At 38.4% G+C, this 23,380-nt stretch overlaps 1 protein-coding gene across 9 annotated transcripts in view; it reads right to left on the minus strand.

Moving 5' to 3' along the window:
• HACE1 (HECT domain and ankyrin repeat containing E3 ubiquitin protein ligase 1) overlaps positions 1-23,380 on the minus strand; it is a 127,800-nt gene that overhangs the window by 13,870 nt on the left and 90,550 nt on the right. For 8 of the 9 annotated variants that reach the window (XM_050786701.1, XM_050786698.1, XM_050786700.1 and 5 more), the window contains one exon: positions 2,424-2,555. In XM_050786701.1, the coding sequence (XP_050642658.1) occupies positions 2,424-2,555 (132 nt within the window). Of the gene's footprint in view, positions 1-2,423; positions 2,556-2,579; positions 4,008-23,380 lie in introns of those variants that run through there. The other variant, XM_050786703.1, reaches the window with a different exon arrangement.

The raw sequence follows: 23,380 nt of genomic DNA on the forward strand, positions 1-23,380 counted from the left end.
GAATCCTGATCTAAATTTTAATGTAAGAGCCACAATTAAAAACTTACCAGTAACAGACCTAAATGTGAAAGATAAAGGAATAAAGCTTTTAAAAGAAAACACAGAAAAATATCTTCACAGCCTTGGAGAAAGAAACAGTTTCTTAAACAAGACACAAAAAGTTTCTTCCATTAAAAAAAAAAAAAAAACTGATAAACTGAATTATGTTAAACCCCAAAATTTTTATTCACTGAAAAGACCTGAGTAGAAAATATTCATAATACATATATCTGACAAAAGACTCTTATAAAAGAATACATAAAGAGTCCTACAAGTCAGTAAAAAGAAAAAATAAAACAGAAAACACAATAGAAAAATGGACAAATTACTTAAATAGACACTTTGAAAACAGAGTACACAAATGGCTGTAATCATAAAAGGTGTGTAACTTCATTAGCTATCACGTAAACACAAATTAAAATCTCAAGGAAAGACCACTACTGAATTACCAGTAAGGAAATGAAAAAGATGGAAAATTATCAAATGCTAGTGAGAATGCAGAACACCCAGAACTCTCACACCTACTAATGGGAGTGTAAATTGATGCATCACTTGGGAAACTATCTGCTCACATCTACTGAAATGGGATACATGCACAGCCTGTGTCCCAGCAATTCCACTCCAAGGCATATAACCTACAGAATGCATACTTAGGTTTTCCTAAAGGCATGTTTGTAGCAGCAGTACTTGAAAGAGCCTGAAACTGAAAAGTACCCACTAAATGTTCATCAAGAATAGAAAAGACTAAAGGAGACTGAAATGCTATTCAGCAATAAAAATGAACAAATTACCAACTGCATGCAACAATATGTATGATTCCCACACACAAAAAGTTGAGCTAAGAAAGCCAGATAAATTCTATCTACATAGTTCTAAAATAGGCAAATCTCATCTATGATTTCAGAAGTCAAGAGAATGGTTACTGTTAAAGTGGGAGAATGACCGGAGGGGGATGACAGAGTGACATATGGGGGTGCTAGGATTTCTGTTTCTTCATCTGGGTGTTAGTTTCATGGGTATGTTCAGTTTGTTAAAACTTATCAAGCTATATATTTATGATGTGTGTCCTTTTCTGCATGTATATTATAATTCAAAGTTTTATAAACTTACTGATTTCAGTAAATTATAAGGCAAAGTTTTCAACAATTATTTTTGTTGTTGCTATTTGTTTTTTACATACATAAAGGTCCAGCAAACAATTAATTCTCTGTTTTGAATTTCAAAAGGCTAATTTAATCCAAGCACAGTACAGGAAAAGTCAGATTTCAGTCAGGTCTAATAATATAATAGCTCAAATAGTCCTCCATTTTTAAATGCTGAAAATAACTTCTACTGTTACATAAAAACTAGATGAATCTACGCTAACTGAAGCCATTAACTGTACAGCTAAAAAACAATCAAAAAAACCTCAAAACTTACATTTAATGAAACTAAATCACAATGGACTTCAAAATTAATTAGCAAATTTTGTTCACTGTTAACATATACTATGAATGATAAATTTAAAATACTGATACATATGTAAAATTAAAGGTATATATCAGTATCTGTATCCATATACTAAAATGAAAGGTATAAGGTAAAACTAATTTTCTGAGACAGAATAAAAACTAAATAAAATATTTCCACTGATCTGGGACTTACTATTCCAAATTATATTTTTTTAGATAAGAAAGCAGCTATATTCTATTTAAAATACTGTGCTTTATTTAGATTTAGACAACTCAAAGAGTTTAAAAATAATTCTCCAAATTACCAAAACTAAAGAGAAAAAGAAAATGGAGAAAAATGCAACATAAATCATATAAAATTAGAAATCCTGTTGGATCACAGTACAATAAAGGCAAATTAAAGTAGCAAAACAAAACATTCATTAGGGACTACAGGACAGCAAAGACGATGGACTCCATAGGTTTCAAATAAAGAATTATAAAATTATATATATGGCAATATAAGAAACTGGAGAAGAAAATACTATACAATAAGAAAAACCTTCTTAATTCTCTTTAGAAGTTTAAGAAGTTAGTATCAGCGCCCTTTATGTCATGTGATCAAATAAAAAATTCAGAAATAATGTAGAATACTGCACATATAGGAAGACTGGCCTTCAACATCTCCCATACAGAAGAAATAGCAATATATTCCATTTTAGTTTGTCACCACCTCACCTCACTTCACATTAAGGAGTTGCTTATCTGGTTATTAAGCTTAAGAGAAGGCACATCCATAAATTTTATATCAAATCTCTAAAAATGGACATTAAACCATTTTTTCTCATTTATACATTATTTCATTCATTATAGTACTCCACAATTATTTCTGAATTACATCACTAGAGTTTTGTGTTGTTATGTTACAACATAAGAACTGATGTTTTTCCTTACCAATTCATATTCATCAAAAAGCTGTATGAGGGAGGGTGGAATGAACATATGAAAGCCCTGTAAAAAGGCATTGATCTGAGGCTGAATGGCTCTTGTCATTCGAAGTTCAGTAACAAGCTGGACGTACTCCGCCTATTGAAAAAGAAGTTTTCATAATGACTTTTAAAAAATATTTTACATACTTAATACATTTCTTATTTAAGAGGTAAAGATTTAAAATAAAACTGACACCAACACTCATACACCTCAGCAAATCAGCAAGCCACCATTCACTAAGCTGTTCAGGCAAAAATTCTAGGGAATCAATCATCCATGACTTCTCTCACACCCTATTTCAGCTGACACTATCAGATTTACCTTTAAAAAACTATTTTCAATCTGACCTTGTCTCACTACCTTCATTTCAGTACCCTGGTCCAAGCTATCATTACTTCTCATCTGAATTACTGCAACATCTTGTGTCCCTGTTTCCATTTTTGCCCCTGTACTGATGCTTCTCCACATCTTAGCCAGAGTGATTTTAAAAAATATATATGTATATATACACACAGATATGTGTGTGTGTGTGTGTGTGTGTGTGTATGTATATGTAAATAACTCAGATCAGGCAACTCTCTTGCTTAAAACCCTATAATGACTTCTCATGACATCTGGAGTAACATCCAAATTCCTTTCCTAGTCTCTAAGGCCCTAAATGATCTGGCCTCTGCTTTGCTCTCTGATCTCACTTCTTTCATTCTACCCCTAGTTCATTCATTCACTTAATTCTAGTTTCACCGGCCTTCTGGCTATTTCCAAAACACAAACTTGTCCGGGCCCCAGTGTGTTTATACTTCTAGGTCATTCTCACTGAAATGTCTCATTAGAATGTAATCTCTCTGCACACAGGTGCTTTGTTTTACCCGGATATATACCAACTCCTAAAAAGTGGCTGCCACTTTGAAAGTATTCAGAAAGTATGTCATGAATGAATGCACACCATCATCAAATTCACTTAACACATACTTAGAACTTGATAAAATGGCTCTTTGTAGCATAGCCAATTTAATTCTGAGTTAAGGTAAGCTATGTATTCACTCATTTTATTTTAATACACATCATAACCATAGAAAATATTTTTACTTAAAATTTAACTGGTAATGAGCAGAGGGCATGGTGGCACATGCCTGTATTCCCAGTTACTAGGGAAGGCTGAGGTGGAAACATTGCTTGAGTCCAGGAGTTCAAGTATGCAGTGAACTATGACCGTGCCACCACACTCCAACCCAGGCAACAGGGCAAGATCCTGTCTCTTAAAGAAAAAAAATTAAAAAAATTAACTGGTAATTTAAAAACTGTATTTTGGCTTAGAACAAAATGAATTATATACAGAGAGAAAGAGTATGTGTGTGTATACATATACAAACTATGAGATGTTATAATTTATACTGTTTTTAAATCCGTATAAGTGAAACTTTGTGAGTTAAAAACAATATGCTGTAGCAGGTATATAGCTCCCACCTATCAGGAATTAAGACCCTAACAGGGAAGAAAGTCTGTTTTAGCCCTCTTCCTTTATTCTTTTTTTGGCACTCATCTGACGCTCTGTTCAAAAACAAACAAACAAACAAAAAACCCAATCAAACAAAAAACGGGGAAAAAAGACCAAAAAAAAGGCACTGAGCCAGCAAGTTCTGTATGACTGCTAGCTATGAACTCTACACAGCCCTCAGAGCTACAAAAGTGTCACAGTAGACTCCTCACAGCTCTCCCGAAACCCTGTGTGGCTCCTTGTACAATTTAACACAAGGAAAGCTACCATCTCTGCTATTCAATCTAGTCTCACCCCAAATCCCACTTCCCACCAACCAAAGGTGCAAGTTTTTCTCTATTACATAGGAATTAATCAGCTACAAGTCACATACAGGCAGTTATTATAGAGAGGGAGATAGAAATGTGTACCCAACAGTCAAACAGAAACATACACTAAATTTCTAGAGTCCAACCCGAGAAATAACATATATAAAATATTTTATAGTGATTACAGCAGTGATATCTGCATTAGCACATGATTATATTTTAGTTTATGTCTACTCTCACTAACATTGTTCACTGGATGTACTAAAAGTTTTCTGCCCCATTCATATAATTAATTATGCATCTGTGTTTTTTAAGATGCCAGGAAAGACCCTACTCTTCCCTAAAAAGACTTTTTCCCAAGAGGTTCTGGCTTTACAATCTTACAGTGCGACTCAATAATCTCTGTGGAAGACCTTAACAAGTCATGAAGCATAAAAATAAAAGATTTATGAATTGCTCATGTGAACGTTACCTATTTTAATTGCATTCCATATCTATCAGAATAATATATATTCTTTTACCAATTAATTCCTATTATTTCCTTCTACAGTCTATTTTTAAATTAATTTTTACAAATATAATACTTTCATCACACTTTTCCATTTCTTTTAGTATTTGTTATTTTCCACATGTATTTCAGTAACCCAGTTCATAGCTATTGATATCAATTTGTGAAAATCAGTTCCTTCACATCCCAGTCTTCATGCTAATTAAGTAATTTAAATGTGAATGGCAGTTGAACTAAATTATTTTTCAATAAAATAATGAAATCCTAGCTATCATAAACCCTTAATTTTTCAGTAATATAAGAGTTTTTCAAATAGTTGAAAGATAGCTGTGTTTAATGGAAAAATCTAAGTCAAATTGCTTCTAAAATGTTTCCCTGCCTCGCTAAACAGTACATCTTCAAACAGAATAAAACAAATTAATATTATCTTGACAATACGAATATTACTATAAACACCCACTACTGTTACCCATTAACATTTCAAGTGTTCATGTCGTATAGAAATACACTGGCTAAGGGTTCTAAGGGCAGAGCTTTGGCATCTCACTAGGACCGAGCTCCGGGGGCGAGGGGTGACCGCCATGTCTGGGGTTCAGTCAACTCAGCTGCTCCAGTCCGCCGGCTTTGGAGAATACAGGCGGTACAGAAAAGGCAGTGTCCCCTTTAATGCAGCACATACGCTCTACCAAAAAGCAGCCAGACTGCTTCTTTCGGCAAGTCCCTGATCCCATTCCTTGTGACTTGTGGAGATCTCCCAACAGGGGTCTCCAGCTACCTCTTATAGGTGCATGCAGGCCAACAACAGGTAAGTACCTACCCCCTGGGACAGAGCTTCCAGAGGAAGGACCTGCCTGCCATCTTTGCTGCTTCATGGCCTTCTCTGCTGATACCTTCAGGTATGGGAGAAACCAAGGCAACTGGGGTCTGGAGAGGACCCCCGGCAAACCACAGCAGCCCGACATACAGTAAAGTGGCCAGACTACTAAAAGAAAAACAAATGAACAGAAAACAACATCATCAACAAAAAGACTCCACAAAAACCTCAGTTAAAGGTCAGCAACCTCAAAGAACAAAGGTAGATTAAGGCCAAAAAGATTAGAAAGAATCAACACAAAAATGCTGAAAACTCAAAAAGCCAGAGTGCCTCTTCTCCTCCAAATGACCGCAACGCCTCTCCAGCAAAAGCACAGAACTGGTCTGAGGCTGAGATGGCTGAATTGACAGAAATAGGCTTCAGAAGGTGGGTAATAATAAACTACACTGAGCTAAAGGAGCATGTTTTAACCCAATGCAAAGAAGCTAAGAATCATGATAAAACAATACAGGAGCTGGTAGCCACAACAGTCAGTTTAGAGAGGAACATAACAGACCTGATGGAGCTGAAAAACACAACTTGAGAACTTCACAACAAAATCACAAGTATCAACAGCAGAACAGACCAAGCGGAGGAAAGAACCTCAGAGCTTGAAGACTATCTTTCCAAAATAAGACAGGCAGACAACAATAGAGAAAAAGGAACAAAAAGGAATGAATAAAACCTCCAAGAAATACGGGATTATGTAAAGAGACCAAACCTACAACTGATAGGGGTATCTGAAAGAGACAAGGAGAATGGAACCAAGCTGGAAAACATACTTCAGAATATCATATAGGAGAACTTCCCCAGATTATCAGGACAGGCCAATATTCAAATTCAGGAAATGCAGAGAACCCCAGTAAGATACTCCACAAAAAGATCAACCTCAAGACATATACTCAGATGTGTCTTCCCATCAGATTCCCCAAGGCCACCAGATCCCCAAGGTCCAAATGAAAGAAAAGCTGTTAAGGGCAGCCAGAGACAAAGGCCAGGTCACCTACAAAGGGAAATCCATCAGACTAACAGCAAACCTCTCAGCAAAAACCCTGCAAGCCAGAAGAGACTGGTGGCCAATATTCAATATTCTTAAAGAAAAGAATTTCCAACTGAGAATTTCATATCTGACCAAACTAAGCTTTATAAATAAAGGAGAAATAAGTTCCTTTTCAGACAAGTGAAAGGTGAGGGAATTTGTTACTACCAGTCCTGCCTTACAAGAGCTCCTGAAAAAAGAACTAAATATGGAAAGGAAAAATTGTTACCAGCCACTACAAAAACACACTGAAGTACACAGACCAGTGACACTATGAAGCAATCACATAAACCAAGCCTGCAAAATAACCAGCTAGCATCATCAAGACAGGATCAAATTCATACATAACAATACTAACGTTAAATGTAAATGGGTTAAATGCCCCAATTAAAAGACCAAGAATGGCAAGCTGGATGAAGAGCCAAGACCCATCAGTATGCTATCCTCAAGTGACACACACAAGCTCTAAACAAAGGGATGGAGGGAAATTTACCAAGCAAATGGAAAACAGAAAAAAGCAGGAGTTGCAACCCTAGATTCTGACAAAAGAGACTTTAAACCAACAAAGATTAAAAAAAAGACAAGGGCATTACATAATGGTAAAAGGTTCAATCAACAAGAAGAGCTATCATAAATATATACGCACCCAACACAGAAGCACCCAAATTCATAAAACAAGTGCTTAGAGAACTGCAAAGAGATTTAGACTCCCACACAATAATAGTGAGAGACTTTAACACCCCACTAACAATATTAGATCATCAAGACAGAAATTTAACAAATATATTCTGGACCTGAACTCAGCTCCGTATCAACTGGACCTGATAGATATCTACAGAACTTCCCACCCAAATTCAACAGAATATACATTCTTCTCATCACCACATGACACTTATTCTGAAATCAATCACATAATCAGAAGTAAAACTTTCCTTGGCAAATGCAAAAGAAATGAAATCATAACAAACAGTCTCTCAGACCACAGCACAATCAAATTAGAACTCACGATTAAGAAATTCACTCAAAACCACACAACTACATAGAAATTGAACAACCTGCTCCTGAGTGACTCTTGGGTAAACAACAAAATTATGGGAGAAACCAAGAAGTTATCTGAAACTAATGAGAACAAAGAGACAATGTGCCAGAATCTCTGGGATGCAGCTAAAGCAGTGTTAAGAGGGAAATTTATAGCACTAAATGCCCATATCAAAAAGCTAGAAAGATCTCAAGTTAACTACCTGACATCTCAACTAAAGAACTAGAGAGCCAAGAGCAAACAGACCCCAATGCTGGCAGAAGACAATAACCAAGATCAGAGGTGAACTGAAGAAGACAGAGACACAAAACAACCCTTCAAAAAATTCAATGAATCCAGGAGCTGATTTTTTGAAAACATTAATAAAATAAGATAGACCTCTAGCTAAACTAATGAAGAAAAGTGAAAAGAATGAGATAAACACAATTAGAAATTATAAGGTAGATATCACCACTGACCCCAAAGAAATATAAACAACTGGCCAGGCACGGTGGCTCACACCTGTAATCCCAGCACTTTGGGAGGCTAAGGCGGGTGGATCACGAAGTCAGGAGTTCTAGAACAGCCAGGCCAGCATGGTGAAACCTCGTCTTTACTAAAAGCACAAAAAAATTAGCCAGGCATGGTGGTGCATACCTGTAGTCTCAGCTACTTGGGAGGCTGAGGCAGGAGAATTGTTGGAACCTGGCAGGCAGAGGTTGTCGTGAGCTGAGGTCACGCCACTGCATTCCAGACTGAGCAACAGAGCAAGACTCCATCTCAAAATAAATAAATAAATAAACAAACAACCATCAGAGAATACTGTAAATACTTGTATGCACATAAACCAGAAAATCTAGAAGAAATGGATAAACTCCTGGACACATACACCCTCCCAAGACTGAACCAAGAAGAAACTGAATCTCTGAATAGATCAAAAATAATGAGTTCTGAAATTGAGGCAGTAATAAATAGCCTACCAACTAAAAAAAAGCCCAGGACCAGCTGGATTCACAGCTGAATTCCACCAGATGTACAAAAAAGAGCTGGTACCATTTCTACTGAAATTATTCCAAAAAACTGGGGAAAAAAAAAGGGACTCCTCCCTAACTCATTTTATGAGGCCAGCATCATCCTGATACCAAAACCTGGCAGAGACACAACAAAAAAAGAAAACTTCAGGCCAATATCCCTGATGAACATCAATGCAAAAAATCCTCAATAAAGTACTGGCAAATCAAATCCAGCAGCACATCAAAAAGATTATCCACCATGATCAAGTCTGCTTCATCACCAGAATGCAAGGTGGGTTCAACATATGCAAATCAATAAATGTGATTCATCACATAAACAGAACTAAAGACAAAAACCACATGATTATCTCAATACACACAGAAAAGGCCTTCAATAAAATTCAACATCCTTTCATGTTAGAAACTCTCAATAAACTAGACATTGAAGGAACATACTTCAAAATAGTAAGAGACATCTATGACAAACCCATAATCAACATCATACTGAATGGGTAAAAGCTGAAAGGAGTCTCCTTGAAAACCAGCACTAGACAAGGATGCCCTCTCTCACCACTCCTATCCAACAAAGTATTAAAAATTCTGACCAGAGCAATCAAGCAAGAGAAAGAAATAAAGGTATTCAAATAGGAAGAGGGGAAGTTGAATTATCTTTATTTGCAGATGACATGATCCTATAGCTAGAAAACCTCATCACCTAGGCCAAAAAGCTTCTTAAGCGATAAGTAACTTCAGCAAAGTCTCAGGATATAAAATCAATGTGCAAAAATTGCTAGCATCCCTATACACCAACAACAGGCAAGCAGACAGCCAAATCATGAATGAACTCCCATTCACAACTGCTACCAAAAGAATAAAATACCTAGGAATACAGCTTAACAAGGAAAATGAGGACCTCTTCAAGGAGAACTATAAACCACTACTCAAAAGAAATCACAGAGGACACAAACAAATGGAGAAACATTCCATGTTCACGGATAGGAAGAATCAAGATTGTGAAAATGGCCATACTGCCCAAAGTAATTTATAGATTCAATGCTATTCCCATTAATTACAATTGGCATTTTTCACAGAATTAGAAATTACTACATTAAAATTCATATGGAACCAAAAAAGAGCCCAAATAGCTAGGGCAATCCTAAGCAAAAAGAACAAAGTTGGAGGCATCACGCTACCAGATTTCAAACTATACAAGGATACAGTCACATAGACCAAGGAACAGAATAGAGAACTCAGAAATAAGATCACACACCTACAACCATGTGATCTTTGACAAACTCAACAAAAGCAATGAGAAAAGACTCCCTGTTTAACAAATGGTGCTGAGTGCTGGCTGAGTGCAGAAAATTGAAACCGAACCCCTTCCTTACACCATATATAAAAATTAACTCAAGACGGATTAAAGACTTAAATGTAAAACCCCAAACTATAAAAACCCTAGAAGTAAATCTAGGCAATTCCATTCAAGACATAGGCACAGGCAAAGATTTCATGATGAATACACTAAAAGCAATTGCAACAAAAGCAAAAATTGACAAATGGCATCTATTTCAACTAAAGAGCTTCTGTACAGCAAAAGTAACTATCAGAGTGAACAGACAACCTACAGAATGGCAGAACATTTTTGCAATCCATCTGACAAAGGTCTAATATCAGAGTCTACAAGGAACTGAAATTTACAAGAAAAAAAACAACCCCATTAAAAAGTGAGCAGATGACATAAACAGACACTTCTCAAAAGAAGTGGCCATGTGGCCAACAAACATATGGAAAAAAGTTTAACATCATTGATCATTAGAGAAATACAAATCAAAACCACAATGATACCATCTCATGCCAGTCAGAATGGCTACTATTAAAAAGTCAAAAAACAACAGATGCTGGCAAGGTTGCAGAGAAAAGGGAACCCTTTTACACTGTTGGTGAGAATGTAAATTGATTAGTTCAATCACTATGGAAGACAGTATGGGGATTCCTCAAAGACCTAGAGGCAGAAATAGCATTTGACCTAACAATCCCATTACTGGGTATATACGCAAATGAATACAAATCATTCTACTGTGGAGATACATGTTCATGTATGTTCACTCCAGCACTATTCACAATAGCAAAGACATAGAATCAACTTAAAAGCCCATCAATGATAGACTGATTGGATAAAGAAAATGTAGTACATATACACCATGGAATAATACACAGTCATAAAAAGGAACCAGATCATGTCCTCTGCAGGGACACAGAACTGGAAGCCATTATCCCCAGCAAACTTAATGCAGGAACAGAAAAGCAAATACCACATGTTCTCACTTACAGAAGTGGGAGCTTAATGATGAGAACACATGGACACATGGGAGGGAACAACACACAGTGGGGCCTGTCAGAGTGGGAGAATGGGGGTCAGCAGAACATCCAGAAGAATAGCTAATGGATGCTGGGCTTAATACCTAGGTGATGGGTTGATCTGTGCAGCACACCACCATGGAACACGTTTAACTAGGTGACAAACCTGCACATCCTGCACATGTACCCCCTGAACTTAAAATAGAAGTTGAAGAAAATTAAAAAAAAGAAATACATGAGCTACACTTCCACTGCTTATGAACGTACCCAAGCGACTTTAGGCCTTTGCATAACTATCCCAAGTATTGCATATATGCTTTTAAAAGGAAAGAGTGTGCACATGTAGATGACAATTAGTCCATAAAACACTGGCACAAAGAGTTGCATGATTAAACATTAAATATAAACCAAGCCTATCATCTCACTTCATTCTAAGATAATTAAAAGTTTATATATTCTCAACATCAAAAAACATGATTAATGTCAGCCCTCTGTATCCGTGGGTTCTGCATCTATGGATTCAACCAAATTCAAGACAGGAATATTCAGGGGAAAAAAATGGATGGTTACATTTGTACTGAACATGTACAGACGTTCTGCCTTGTCATTATTCCATAAACGATACATTATAACAACTATTTACACAGCATTTATATTGTATTAGGTATTAGAAGGATGTATGTAGATTACATGCAAATACCACACCACATTCTAAAAGGGACTTGAGCATCCGTGGATTTTGATAAACAGAATTCTGGAACCAAACTCCCAGGGATACCAAGGGTCCACTACAGTTGAGGTGATGAATATGTTAATTAGCTTGATTTAATTAATCCACACTGTACTCCTAAGACACAAAATCACTTTTGTCCCATAAATACAACTATAATTTATCCATTTACAATTAAAAATAAACATTTTTAAAAAGATAAAGAGCTGATAACAGTTGGCGGTAGGGTATCTTTCATCTCTAACAGATGGCATATCCTAGGAAAATCATATTTGCTCCCACCTGAGTTTTTGAAGGCATAAAATACTAGAATCAAGGCTGGATGTGGTGACTCATGCCTGTAATCGCAGCACTTTGGGAGGCCAAGGCAGGCAGATCACCTGAGGTCAGGAGTTTGAGACCAGCCTGGCCAACACGGTAAAACCCCATGTCTACTAAAATACAAAAATTAGCTGGGTGTGGTGGCATGCGCCTATAATTCCAGCTACTCAGGAGGCTGAGGCAGGAGAATCACTTGAACCCGGGAGGTGGAGGTTGCAGTGAGCTGAGATCATGCCACTGCACTCCAGCCTGGGTGACAGAGCGAGACTCTATCTCCAAAAAACAAAAACAAAAATTCCTCCAATGGGAACTCAAAATTATGTCATGTTTCTTTTACATGACATAATTGTACATAGATACAAGAAAAAGGAGAGGCACTTTTTAAAGATGTAGCATTTTTCAACAATTTATTCTTTATCAGTATACACTTATTATTGAAGTCACAAACTAGTTATAAGAATTGATCGTCTGATAAAAATCTGATTACTTCAGTTTCATTAGAACAAATTCAGTCACTGAAAATAGTGATCGAAGAGTCGCTTCCAAGATGGCCGAGTAGGAACAGCTCTGGTCTACAGCTCCCAGCGAGACTGACACAGAAGATGGGTGATGTCTGCATTTCCAATTGAGGTGACTGGTTCAATTCATTGGGACTGGTTGGACAGTGGGTGCAGCCCACGGAGGGCGAGACAAAGCAGGGCAGGGTGTCACCTCATCCAGGAAGCGCAAGGCGTCAGGGGATTTCCCTTTCCTAGCCAAGGGAACTTGTGACTAACTGTACCTGGAGGAATGGTACACTCCTGCCCAAATAATCCATTTTCCCCACGGTCTTCGCAATCGGCAGACCAGGAGATTCCCTCCTGTGCCTGGCTCAGAGAGTCCCATGCCCATGGAGCCTTGCTTGCTGCCAGCACAGCAGTCTGAGATCGACCTGGGTCACTGGAGCTTGGTGGGGAAAGGGGTGTCCGCCATTGCTGAGGCTTGAGTAGGAGGTTCTATGCTCACAGTATAAACAAAGAGGCAGGGAAGCTCGAACTGGGCGGAGCCCATCACAGCTCAGCAAGGCCTACTGCCTCTCTAGATTCCACTTCTGGGGACAGGACATATCTGAACAAAAAGCAGCAGACAGCTACTCCAGACTTAAGCATCCCTGCCTGACAGCTCTGAAGAGAGCAGTGGTTCCCACAGCATGGCATCTGAGCTCTGAGAATGGACAGACTGCCTCCTCAAGTGGGTCCCTGACTCCTGTGTAGCCTGACTGGACACCTCACACAGGCGGGTGCCCCTCTGTGGCGAAGCTTCCAGAGGAAGGAACAGGCAGCGATATTTGCTGTTCTGCAGTCTCTGCGAGTGATACCCAGGCAAACAGGGTCTGCAGTAGACCTCCAGCAAACTCCGACAGACCTGCAGCTAAGGGGCCTGTCTGTTAGAATGAACACTAACAAACAGGAAGAGCATCAACATCAACAAAAAGGACATCCACACCAAAACCCCATCCATAGGTCACCAACATCAAAGACCAAAGGAAGATAAAACCACAAAGATGGGGAGAAACCAGAGCAGAAAGGCTGAAAATTCCAAAAACCAGAACACCTCCTTGCCTCCAAAGGAACACAACCCCTAGCCAGCAACGGAACAAAACTGGATAGAGAATGAGTTTGATGAACTGGTAGAAGTAGGCTTCAGAAGGTCGGTAATAACAAACTTCTCCAAGTTAAAGGAGCATGTTCTAACCTATTACAAGGAAGCTAAAAACCTTGAAAAAAAGGCTAAATGAATGGCTAACTAGAATAACCAGTGTAGAGAAGAGCTTAAATGACCTGATGGAGCTGAAAACCACAGTATGAGAACTTTGTAAAGCATACACAAGCTTCAATAGCCGATTCGATCAAGTCCAAGAAAAGATATCAGGGATTGAAGATCAAATTAATGAAATAAAGTGAAAAGACAAGATTAGAGAAAAAAAGAAAAGAAACTAACAAAGCCTCCAAGAAATACGGGACTATGTGAAAAGACCAAGTATATGTTGGATTGGTGCGCCTGAAAGTGACCAGGAGAATGGAAACAAGTTAGAAAACACTCTTCGTGAACAGGCAACGTATAGAATGGGAGAAAATTTTTGCAATCTACTCATCTGACAAAAGGCTAATATCCAGAACCTACAAAGAACTCAAACAAATTTACAAGAAAAAAACAACCCCATCAAAAAGTGGGCAAAGGATATGAACACACACTTCTCAAAAGAAGACATTTATGCAGCCAACAGACACATGAAAAAATGCTCATCATCACTCGCTATCAGAGAAATGCAAATCAAAACCATAATGAGATACCATCTCACACCAGTTAGAATGACAACCATTAAAAAGTCAGGAAACAACAGGTGCTGGAGAGGATATGGAGAAATAGGAACACTTTTATATTGTTGGTGGGACTGTAAACTAGTTCAACCATTGTGGAAGACAGTGTGGTGATTCCTCAAGGATATAGAACTAGAAATACCATTTGACCCAGCCATCCCATTACTGGGTATATACCCAAAGGATTATAAATCATGCTGCTGTAAAGACACATGGACACGTATGTTTATTGCAGTACTATTCACAATAGCAAAGACTTGGAACCAACCCAAATGTCCATCAATGACAGACTGGATTAAGAAAATGTGGCACATATACACCATGGAATACTATGCAGCCATAAAAAAGGATAAGTTTGTGTCCTTTGTAGGGACATGGATGCAGCTGGAAACCATCATTCTCAGCAAACTAAAACCATCATTCTCAGCAAACTATCGCAAGAACAGAAAACCAAACACCGCATGTTCTCACTCACAGGTGGGAACTGAACAATGAGAACACTTGGACACAGGAAGGGGAACATCACACACTGGGGCTTGTCGTGGGGTGCAGGGAGAGGAGAGGGATAGCATTAGGAGATATACCTAATGTAAATAACGAGTTAATGGGTGCAGCACAAGTATACATATGTAAACAAACCTGCATGTTGCACACATGTACCCTAGAATTTAAAGTATAATTAAAAAAAAAAAAGAAAACACTCTTCAGGATATTATCTAGGAGAACCCCAAGCTAGCAAGGCAGGCCAACATTCAAATTCAGGAAATACAGAGAACACCACAAAGATACTCCTCGAGAAGAGCAACCCCAAGACATTAATTGTCAGATCCACCAAGGTTGAAATGAAGGAAAAAATGTTAAGGGCAGCCAGAGAGAAAGGTCAGGTTACCCACAAAGAGAAGCCCATTAGACTAACAGTGGATCTCTCTGAAGAAACCCTACAAACCAGAAGAGAGTGGGGTCCAATATTCAGTATTCTTAAAGAAAAGAATTTTCAACCCAGCATTTCATATCCAGCCAAACTAAGCTTCATAAGTGAAAGAGAAATAAAATCCTTTACAGACAAGCAAATGCTGAGAGACTCCGTCACCACCAGGCCTGACTTGCAAGAGCTCCTGAAGGAAGCACTAAACATGGAAAGTAACAACTGGTACCAGTCGCTGCAAAAACAAGCCAAATTGTGAAAACCATCGACGCTATGAAGAATCTGCATCAATTAACAGGTGAAATAACCAGCTAGCTTCATAATGATAGGATCAAATTCACACATAACAATACAACTTAAACGTAAATGGGCTAAATGCCCCAATTAAAAGACACAGACTGGCAAATTGGATAAAGAGTCAAGACACATCAGCGTGCTGTATTCAGGAGACCCATCTCACCTGCAAAGACACAAAGGCTCAAAAAAGAGGGAAGGGGGAAGATATACCAAGCAAATAGAAAGAAAAAAAAAAAAAAAAAAAAAAAGCAGGGGTTGTAATCCTGATCTCTGATAAAACAGACATTAGACCAAAGAAGATCAAAACAGACAAGGAAGGGCATTACATAATGGTAAAGGGATGAATGCAACAAGAAGAGCTAAATATCCTAAATATATATGTACCCAATACAGGAGCACCCAGATTCATAAAGCAAGTCCTTAGAGACATACAAAGAGACTTAGATTCCCACACAATAATAATGGGAGACTTTAACACCCAACTGTCAATATTAGACAGATCGAGACAGAAGGTTAACAAGGTTATCCAGGACTTGAACTTAGCTCTGTACCAAGCAGACCTAATAGACATCTACAGAACTCTCCACCCTAAATCAACAGAATATACATTCTTCTCAGCACCACACTGCACTTTTTCTAAAACTGACCACATAATTGAAAGTAAAACACTCCTCAGGAAATGTAAAACAACAGAAATCACAATAAACTGTCTTTCAGAGCACCGTGCAATCAAATTAGAACACAGGATTAAGAAACTCACTCAAAACCGCACAAATACATGGAAACTGAACAACCTGCTCCTGAATGACTACGGGGTAAATAATGAAAGTAAGTTAGAAATAAAAATGTTCATTGAAACCAATGAGAACAAAGACACAACGTCCCAGAATCTCTGGGACACATTTAAAGCAGTGTGTAGAGGGAAATTTATAGCACTAAATGCCCACAAGAGAAAGCAGGCGAGATCTAAAATCAACACCCTAACATCACAATTAAAAGAACTAGAGAAGCAAGAGCAAACAAATTCAAAAGCTAGCAGAATACAACAAAAAACTAAAATCAGAGCAGGATTGAAGGAGATAGGAATACGAAAAACCCTTCAAAAAAATCAATAAATCCAGGAGCTGGTTTTTTGAAAAGATCGACAAAATAAACAGACCACTAGCAAGACTAATAAAGAAGAAAAAGAGAAGAATAAAATACATGCAATAAAATTATAAAGGGGATATCACCACCAATCCTACACAAATACAAACTACCATCAGAGAATACTATAAACATCTCTATGCAAATAAACTAGAAAATCTAGAAGAAATGGATAAATTCCTAGACACATACACCCTCCCAAGACTAAACCAGGAAGAAGTTGAATCTCTGAATACATCAATAACAGGTTCTGAAATTGAGACAATAATTAATAGCCTACCAACCAAAAAAAGTCCAGGACCAGACGGATTCACAGCCGAATTCTACCAGAGGTACAAAGAGGAGCTGGTACCATTCCTTCTGAAACTATTCCAATCAATAGAAAAAGAGGGAATCCCCCCTAACTCATTTTATGAGGCCAGCATCATCCTGACACCAAACCTGGCAGAGACACAACAAAAGAGAATTTCAGACCAATATCCCTGATGAAAATCAACGCAAAAATACTCAATAAAATACTGGCAAACCAAATCCAGCAGCACATCAAAAAGTTTATCCACCACGATCAAGTCAGCTTCATCCCTGGGATGCAAGGCTGATTCAACACACACAAATCAGTAAATGTAATCCACATAAACAGAACCAACGGCAAAAGCCACATGATTATCTCAATAGATGCGGAAAAGGCCTTCGACAAAATTCAACAGCCTTTCATGCTAAAAACTCTCAATAAACTAAGAATTGATGGAATGTATCTCAAAATAATAAGAGCTATTTATGACAAACCCACAGCCAATATCATACCGAATAGGGAAAAAAAGGAAGCATTCCCTTTGAAAACTCACACAAGACAAGGATGCCATCACTCACCACTCCAATTCAACATAGTATTGGAAATTCTGGCCAGGGCAATCAGGCAAGAGAAAGCAATAAAGGGTATTCAAATAGGAAGAGAGGAAATCAAATTGTCTCTGTTTGCAGATGACATGACTGTATATTTAGAAAACCCCATTGTCTCAGCCCAAAATCTCCTTAAGCTGATAAGCAACTTCAGCAAAGTCTCAGGATACAAAATCAATGTGTAAAAATCAGAAGCATTCTTATACACCAGTAACAGACAAACAGAGAGCCAAATCATGAGTGAACTCCCATTCACAATTGCTATTAAGAGAATAAAATACCTAGGAATACAACTTACAAGGGATGTGAAGAACTTCTTCAAGGAGAACTACAAACCGCTGCTTTAAGGAAGTAAGAGAGGACACAAACAAATGGAAAAACATTCCATGCTCATGGATAGGAAGAATCAATATTGTAAAAATGGCCTTACTGCCCAAAGTAATTTATAGATTCAATGCTATCTCCATCAAGCTACCATTCACTTTCTTCACGGAATTGGAAAAAACTACTTTAAACTTCACATGGAACCAAAAAAGAGCCCACATAGCCAAGACAATCCTGGGCAAGAAGAACAAAGCTGGAGGCATCACGCTACTAGACTTCAAATTATACTACAAGGCTACAGTAACCAAAACAGAAAGGTACTGGTACCAAAACACGTATATAGACCAATGGAACAGAACAGATGCCTCAGAAGTAACACCACACATCTAATACCATCTGATCTTTGACAAACCTGACACACACAAGCGATGGAAAAGATTCCCTTTTTAATAAATGGTTTGGGGAAAACTGGCTAGCCATATGCAGACAACTGAAACTGGACCCGTTACTTACACCTTATACAAAAATCAACTCAAGATAGATCAAAGACTTAAACGTAAGACCTAGGACCATAAAATCCTACAAGAAAACCTAGTCAATACCATTCAGGACATAGGCATGGGCAAAGACTTCATGTCTAAAACACCAAAAGCAATGGCAACAAAAGCCATAATTGACAAATGGGATCTAATTAAAGAACTTCTGCACTGCAAAAGAAACTACCATCAGAGTGAACAGGCAACCTACAGAATGGGAGAAAATTTTTGCAATCTATCCATCTGACAAAGGGTTAATATTCAGACTCTACAAAGAACTTAAACAAATTTACAAGAAAAAAACCCCAATAAAAAATGGGCAAAGGATATGAACAGACACTTCTCAAAAGAAGACATTTACGCAGTCAACAGACATGAAAAAATGCTCATCATCACTGGTCATCAGAGAAATGCAAATCAAAACCACAATGAGATACCATCTCACACCAATTAGAATGGCAAACATTAAAAAGTCAGGAAACAACAGATGCTGGAGACGCTGTGGAGAAACAGGAACACTTTTACACTTTGGTGGGAGTATAAATTAGTTCAACCATTGTGGAAGACAGTGTGGCGATTCCTCAAGGATCTAGAACTAGAAATACCATTTGACCCAGCAATCCCATTACTGGGCATACACCCAAAGGATTATAAATCATGCCACTATAAAGACACATACACACTTATGTTTACTGCGACACTGTTCACAATAGCAAATACTTGGAACCAACCCAAATGTCCATCAATGATAGACTGGATCAAGAAAATGTGGCACATATACACCATGGACTAGTATGCAGCCATAAAAAGTGAGTTCATGTCCTTTGCAGGGACACGGATGAAGCTGGAAACCATCATTCTCAGCAAACTATCACAAGGACAGAAAATCAAATACCGCATGTTCTCACTCATAAGTGGGAGTTGAACAATGCGAACAAATGGACACAGGGAGGGGAACATCACACACCAAGGCCTGCTGGGGGTGGGGGGCTAGGGGAGAGATAACATTACGAGAAATACCTAAAGTAGGTGAGGGTCTGATGGATGCAGCAAACCACCATGGCACGTGTATACCTATGTAACAAACCTGCACATTCTGCACCTGTAACCCAGAACTTAAAGTATAATTTTTTTAAAAAGGCCAGGCGTGGTGGCTCATGCCTGTCATCCCAGCACTTTGGGAGGCCGAGACGGGCGGATCACGAGGTCAGGAGATCAAGACCATCCTGGCTAACACGGTGAAACCTCATCTCTACTAAAAATACAAAAAATTAGCTAGGCGTGGTGGCAGGCACCTGTAGTCCCAGCTACTCAGGAGCCTGAGGCAGGAGAATGGCATGAACCTGGGAGGCGGAGCTTGCAGTGAGCCGAGATCACACCAACAACAGATTCCAGCCTGGGCGACAGAGCAAGACTCCATCAAAAAAAAAAAAAAAAAAAAAAAAAGAATCAGTCAAATAAGAAATAAAAAATTTCCCAGCAAATAAAAAAGAAAATACTGATCAGGTTACCATTTTATAGATTTGGTGATTTTTAAAGTGAATTTCTAGAATATACTATCTAAAATGCAAGGAAAATGTGTTTTCATTGTTGACCGGAGGATACCAAAAAATCATTCAAATCCACCTAATAACACACACGTATACTCAACATGAAAAACCGTAGACTTACACTATCTGTTTTAAAAGTTTTCAGAGTAGTAAAAAAACAAATCTCATAGTACAGATTGAGTATCCCTTATCCAAAATGCTTGGGACCATAAGCATTTCAGATTTCAAAGTGTTTTGGATTTTGGAATATCTGTATATACAAAATGAGTTATCTTGGGAACGACACCCAAGTCTAAATTACATGAATTTGTTTCACTGAACCATCAGAAAGTAAAGGCATCACTATCTCAGCCACCCATGTGGACACAATCTGTGGTTGTTTGACATTACCATCATTCCTGACCGAATTTACCTGCTACCAATAAGCAATCATTTTCTTATACTTACTCACACCTAACTACTTAATGGTTAAAAAAATAAATAAAAAATAAAAAATAAAAAAGGCATACCATTAATACAGTGAAAAACCTCACATGTTCAGGGTAGCTAAAGCAGCACAGAGGCATCACCAGAATATCTGTGCCAGCTGTTAAACAGAAGCAACAAAAAACAGCAGGCTTTCCGTCTCCACTTGGAATGCTTTGTTTTGATTAGAAGGTACTGTAGGTCAGGCTCAGTGGCTCATGCCTGTAATCCCAGCACTTTGGGAGGCTGAGGTGGGAGGATCACTTGAGGTCAGGATATCGAGACCAGTCTGGCCTAGATGGTGAAAACTCATTCCTACTAAAAACACAAAAATTAGCCAGGTGTGGTGGTGGGCGCCTATAATCCTAGCTACTTGAGAGGCTGAGGCAGAACTGCCTGAACCCAGGAGGCAAAGGTTGCAGTGAGTAGAGATCACACCACCGCACTCCAGCCTGGGTGACACAGCAAGACTTTATCTTGGAGGAAAAAAAAAAGTACTGTACACCGCTTTTTATTTACTTTTTTTTTTTTGAGACAGAGTCTCACTGTGTTGCCTAGGCTGGAGTGCAGTGGCGCTGTGATCTCGGTTCACTGCAACCTTTGCCTCCTGGGTTCAAGAAATTCTCCTGCCTCAGCCTTCCGAGTAGCTGGGATTACAAGCATGCATTACCATGCCCAGCTAATTTTTGTATTTTTAGTAGAGACGGAGATTCACCATGTTGGTCAGACTGGTCTCAAACTCGACCTCAGGTGATCCACTCACCTCGGCCTCCCAAAGTGCTGGGATTACAGGTGTGAGCCACTGTGCCCGGTCTGTACACTATTTTATGTTTTAAGGTGAGAAGAAGCAATTGAGAGAACAGCAAGTGGGTCTTCTAGGAATGAGGAGTCATTCTGCTGTATGAATTTTTAAATGTTTCCTCTAGGGTTATCTGCCTCATTAACAATGGTGTTTGCCTTAGAAACCTCTCTTTGATTTTATAAACTAACATGATTTCTTGTTGTTGTGAATGCCATATTTTCACCATGTCAACTATAGGCACTTCTTCAGTTTTAACATTATCTTCATCATCACTATTATCACCACCACCTTCATTCAGAACAATTTTGGTTATTTCATCATCAATGAATGAGCAACTGGAGCCTCATAACCAGTGTTACAAACTTGTTCAATATCCACTTCTTTCTGCTCACTAACAAACTCTGAAGGTATATTTTTTTGGATATGTAGGGCAGTCAGACATCGTTTCTTTCACTTGACATACAGAATCCTTCAAAGTCACACCTTTGCTCATCAACATCACTGAACATAGTTGCAGGCCAGAGGTTATGCCAGGCATGCACAATTGTGTCTTTACTCACTGTGTTCCAAGCACTGGCAACAGCATATACAACATCCTTCATATTAAACTCCCTTTGAAAACCTTGCATAATTACAATTCTGTTCACTGATGCTAGCAGTCTATGCAATAAAGTGTTATATTTATTTTTCATTGATCTAATGAGACTGATTCAGTCACATGGCTGAATTAATGAAGTCACATTTGAGGGAAAGTACATGGCAAAAACATTATTTTTGATGAGAATTTCAGCTGGATGATGAGCAGAGCAGTTGTTTGGGAATAACAAAGTCTTGCAGTCACCATGCAGTCCAGCTTCCTTGCAGTAAACACAAGCCACTGGTATAAAGTATTTTCCCTGGTGATCCATGCCTTTTTGCTAGCATAATAATGGACTGGTAAGAAATTCATTCCTTGAAGAGATTGAGAACACAAGCTTTTTCCTATCACAGCAAATTTACACTTAAACATCTGCAGGTTGCACTAGCACATCCCTGCACATTTATTCTGTCCTTGGTAGCCTTAATCACCGTAGGGGCTGTCTCATTAGCTGTAGTCAGTGTCCTTCTGAGTCAACAACAACAAAACAGTGATGTTTTAACAGCAATATAGACTTGTTCTGGCATCAGATTTTCATCAGCAATGACCATGGCAAATTCCTCAATGAATTTCACCCGTTTTGTGATCAGCAGAAGCTCTATTGCCACAAATCTTTAAAAAATGAATATCATGTCTTTTCTTAAATTTCTGCAACCAGCCTGTTGAAAAGTCACAGTTCCCTTCAATTTGCACTTCATTATGATAGATCTTTGCTTGTTTTATGATCGGCATACCATTAACTGGCATGTGTTTACTGTTACGCTGACAAATCCACTCTTTAAATACATAATTGAGATCTTCAGTTTTAGCTTTATGCAGTGTTATTCTATTTTTCATTAACTTCTTTTCATCAAGTTTGGCGCAAAACTTCAACAGTTTATTCTTTTGTTTCTTCAAGTCATATAGTGTGGTCATTCCAACACCATACTCTTCTGTAGGACATTTCACATTTATATCGCTGTCCAGTTTCTCCAACAGCTTGACTTTCTGTGCTATGGATAAAGACAAATGCTCCCTCTTTTTCCTGTCACTGTTACCCACAGGGGTATCTGCAGGCCTTTTTGACATTCCCAACAATATCTCTGCACCACAGAACAGAATATAAGCAAAATAAAATAAAATATGTGAGTAATGCACAAATGCACACAGGACTTGGCCCCACATGGGGCACTGTGGGGAACCAGCGCTTGGCATATCCATCCTGCACGTGTGTCATTTTATTACCCTTGTGGGCATGCTTGCATGAGGGAATCTTGGTGTGTTGAAGGAAAAATATATGTGCAGCACAAGGGGGCTGGGAGGGTCTTTTTCCCTTTGGGGATGCTGAAACAACTGT

The sequence above is a fragment of the Macaca thibetana genome, chromosome 4 (genome assembly GCF_024542745.1).
Source record: "Macaca thibetana thibetana isolate TM-01 chromosome 4, ASM2454274v1, whole genome shotgun sequence".
NCBI lineage: Eukaryota > Metazoa > Chordata > Mammalia > Primates > Cercopithecidae > Macaca > Macaca thibetana.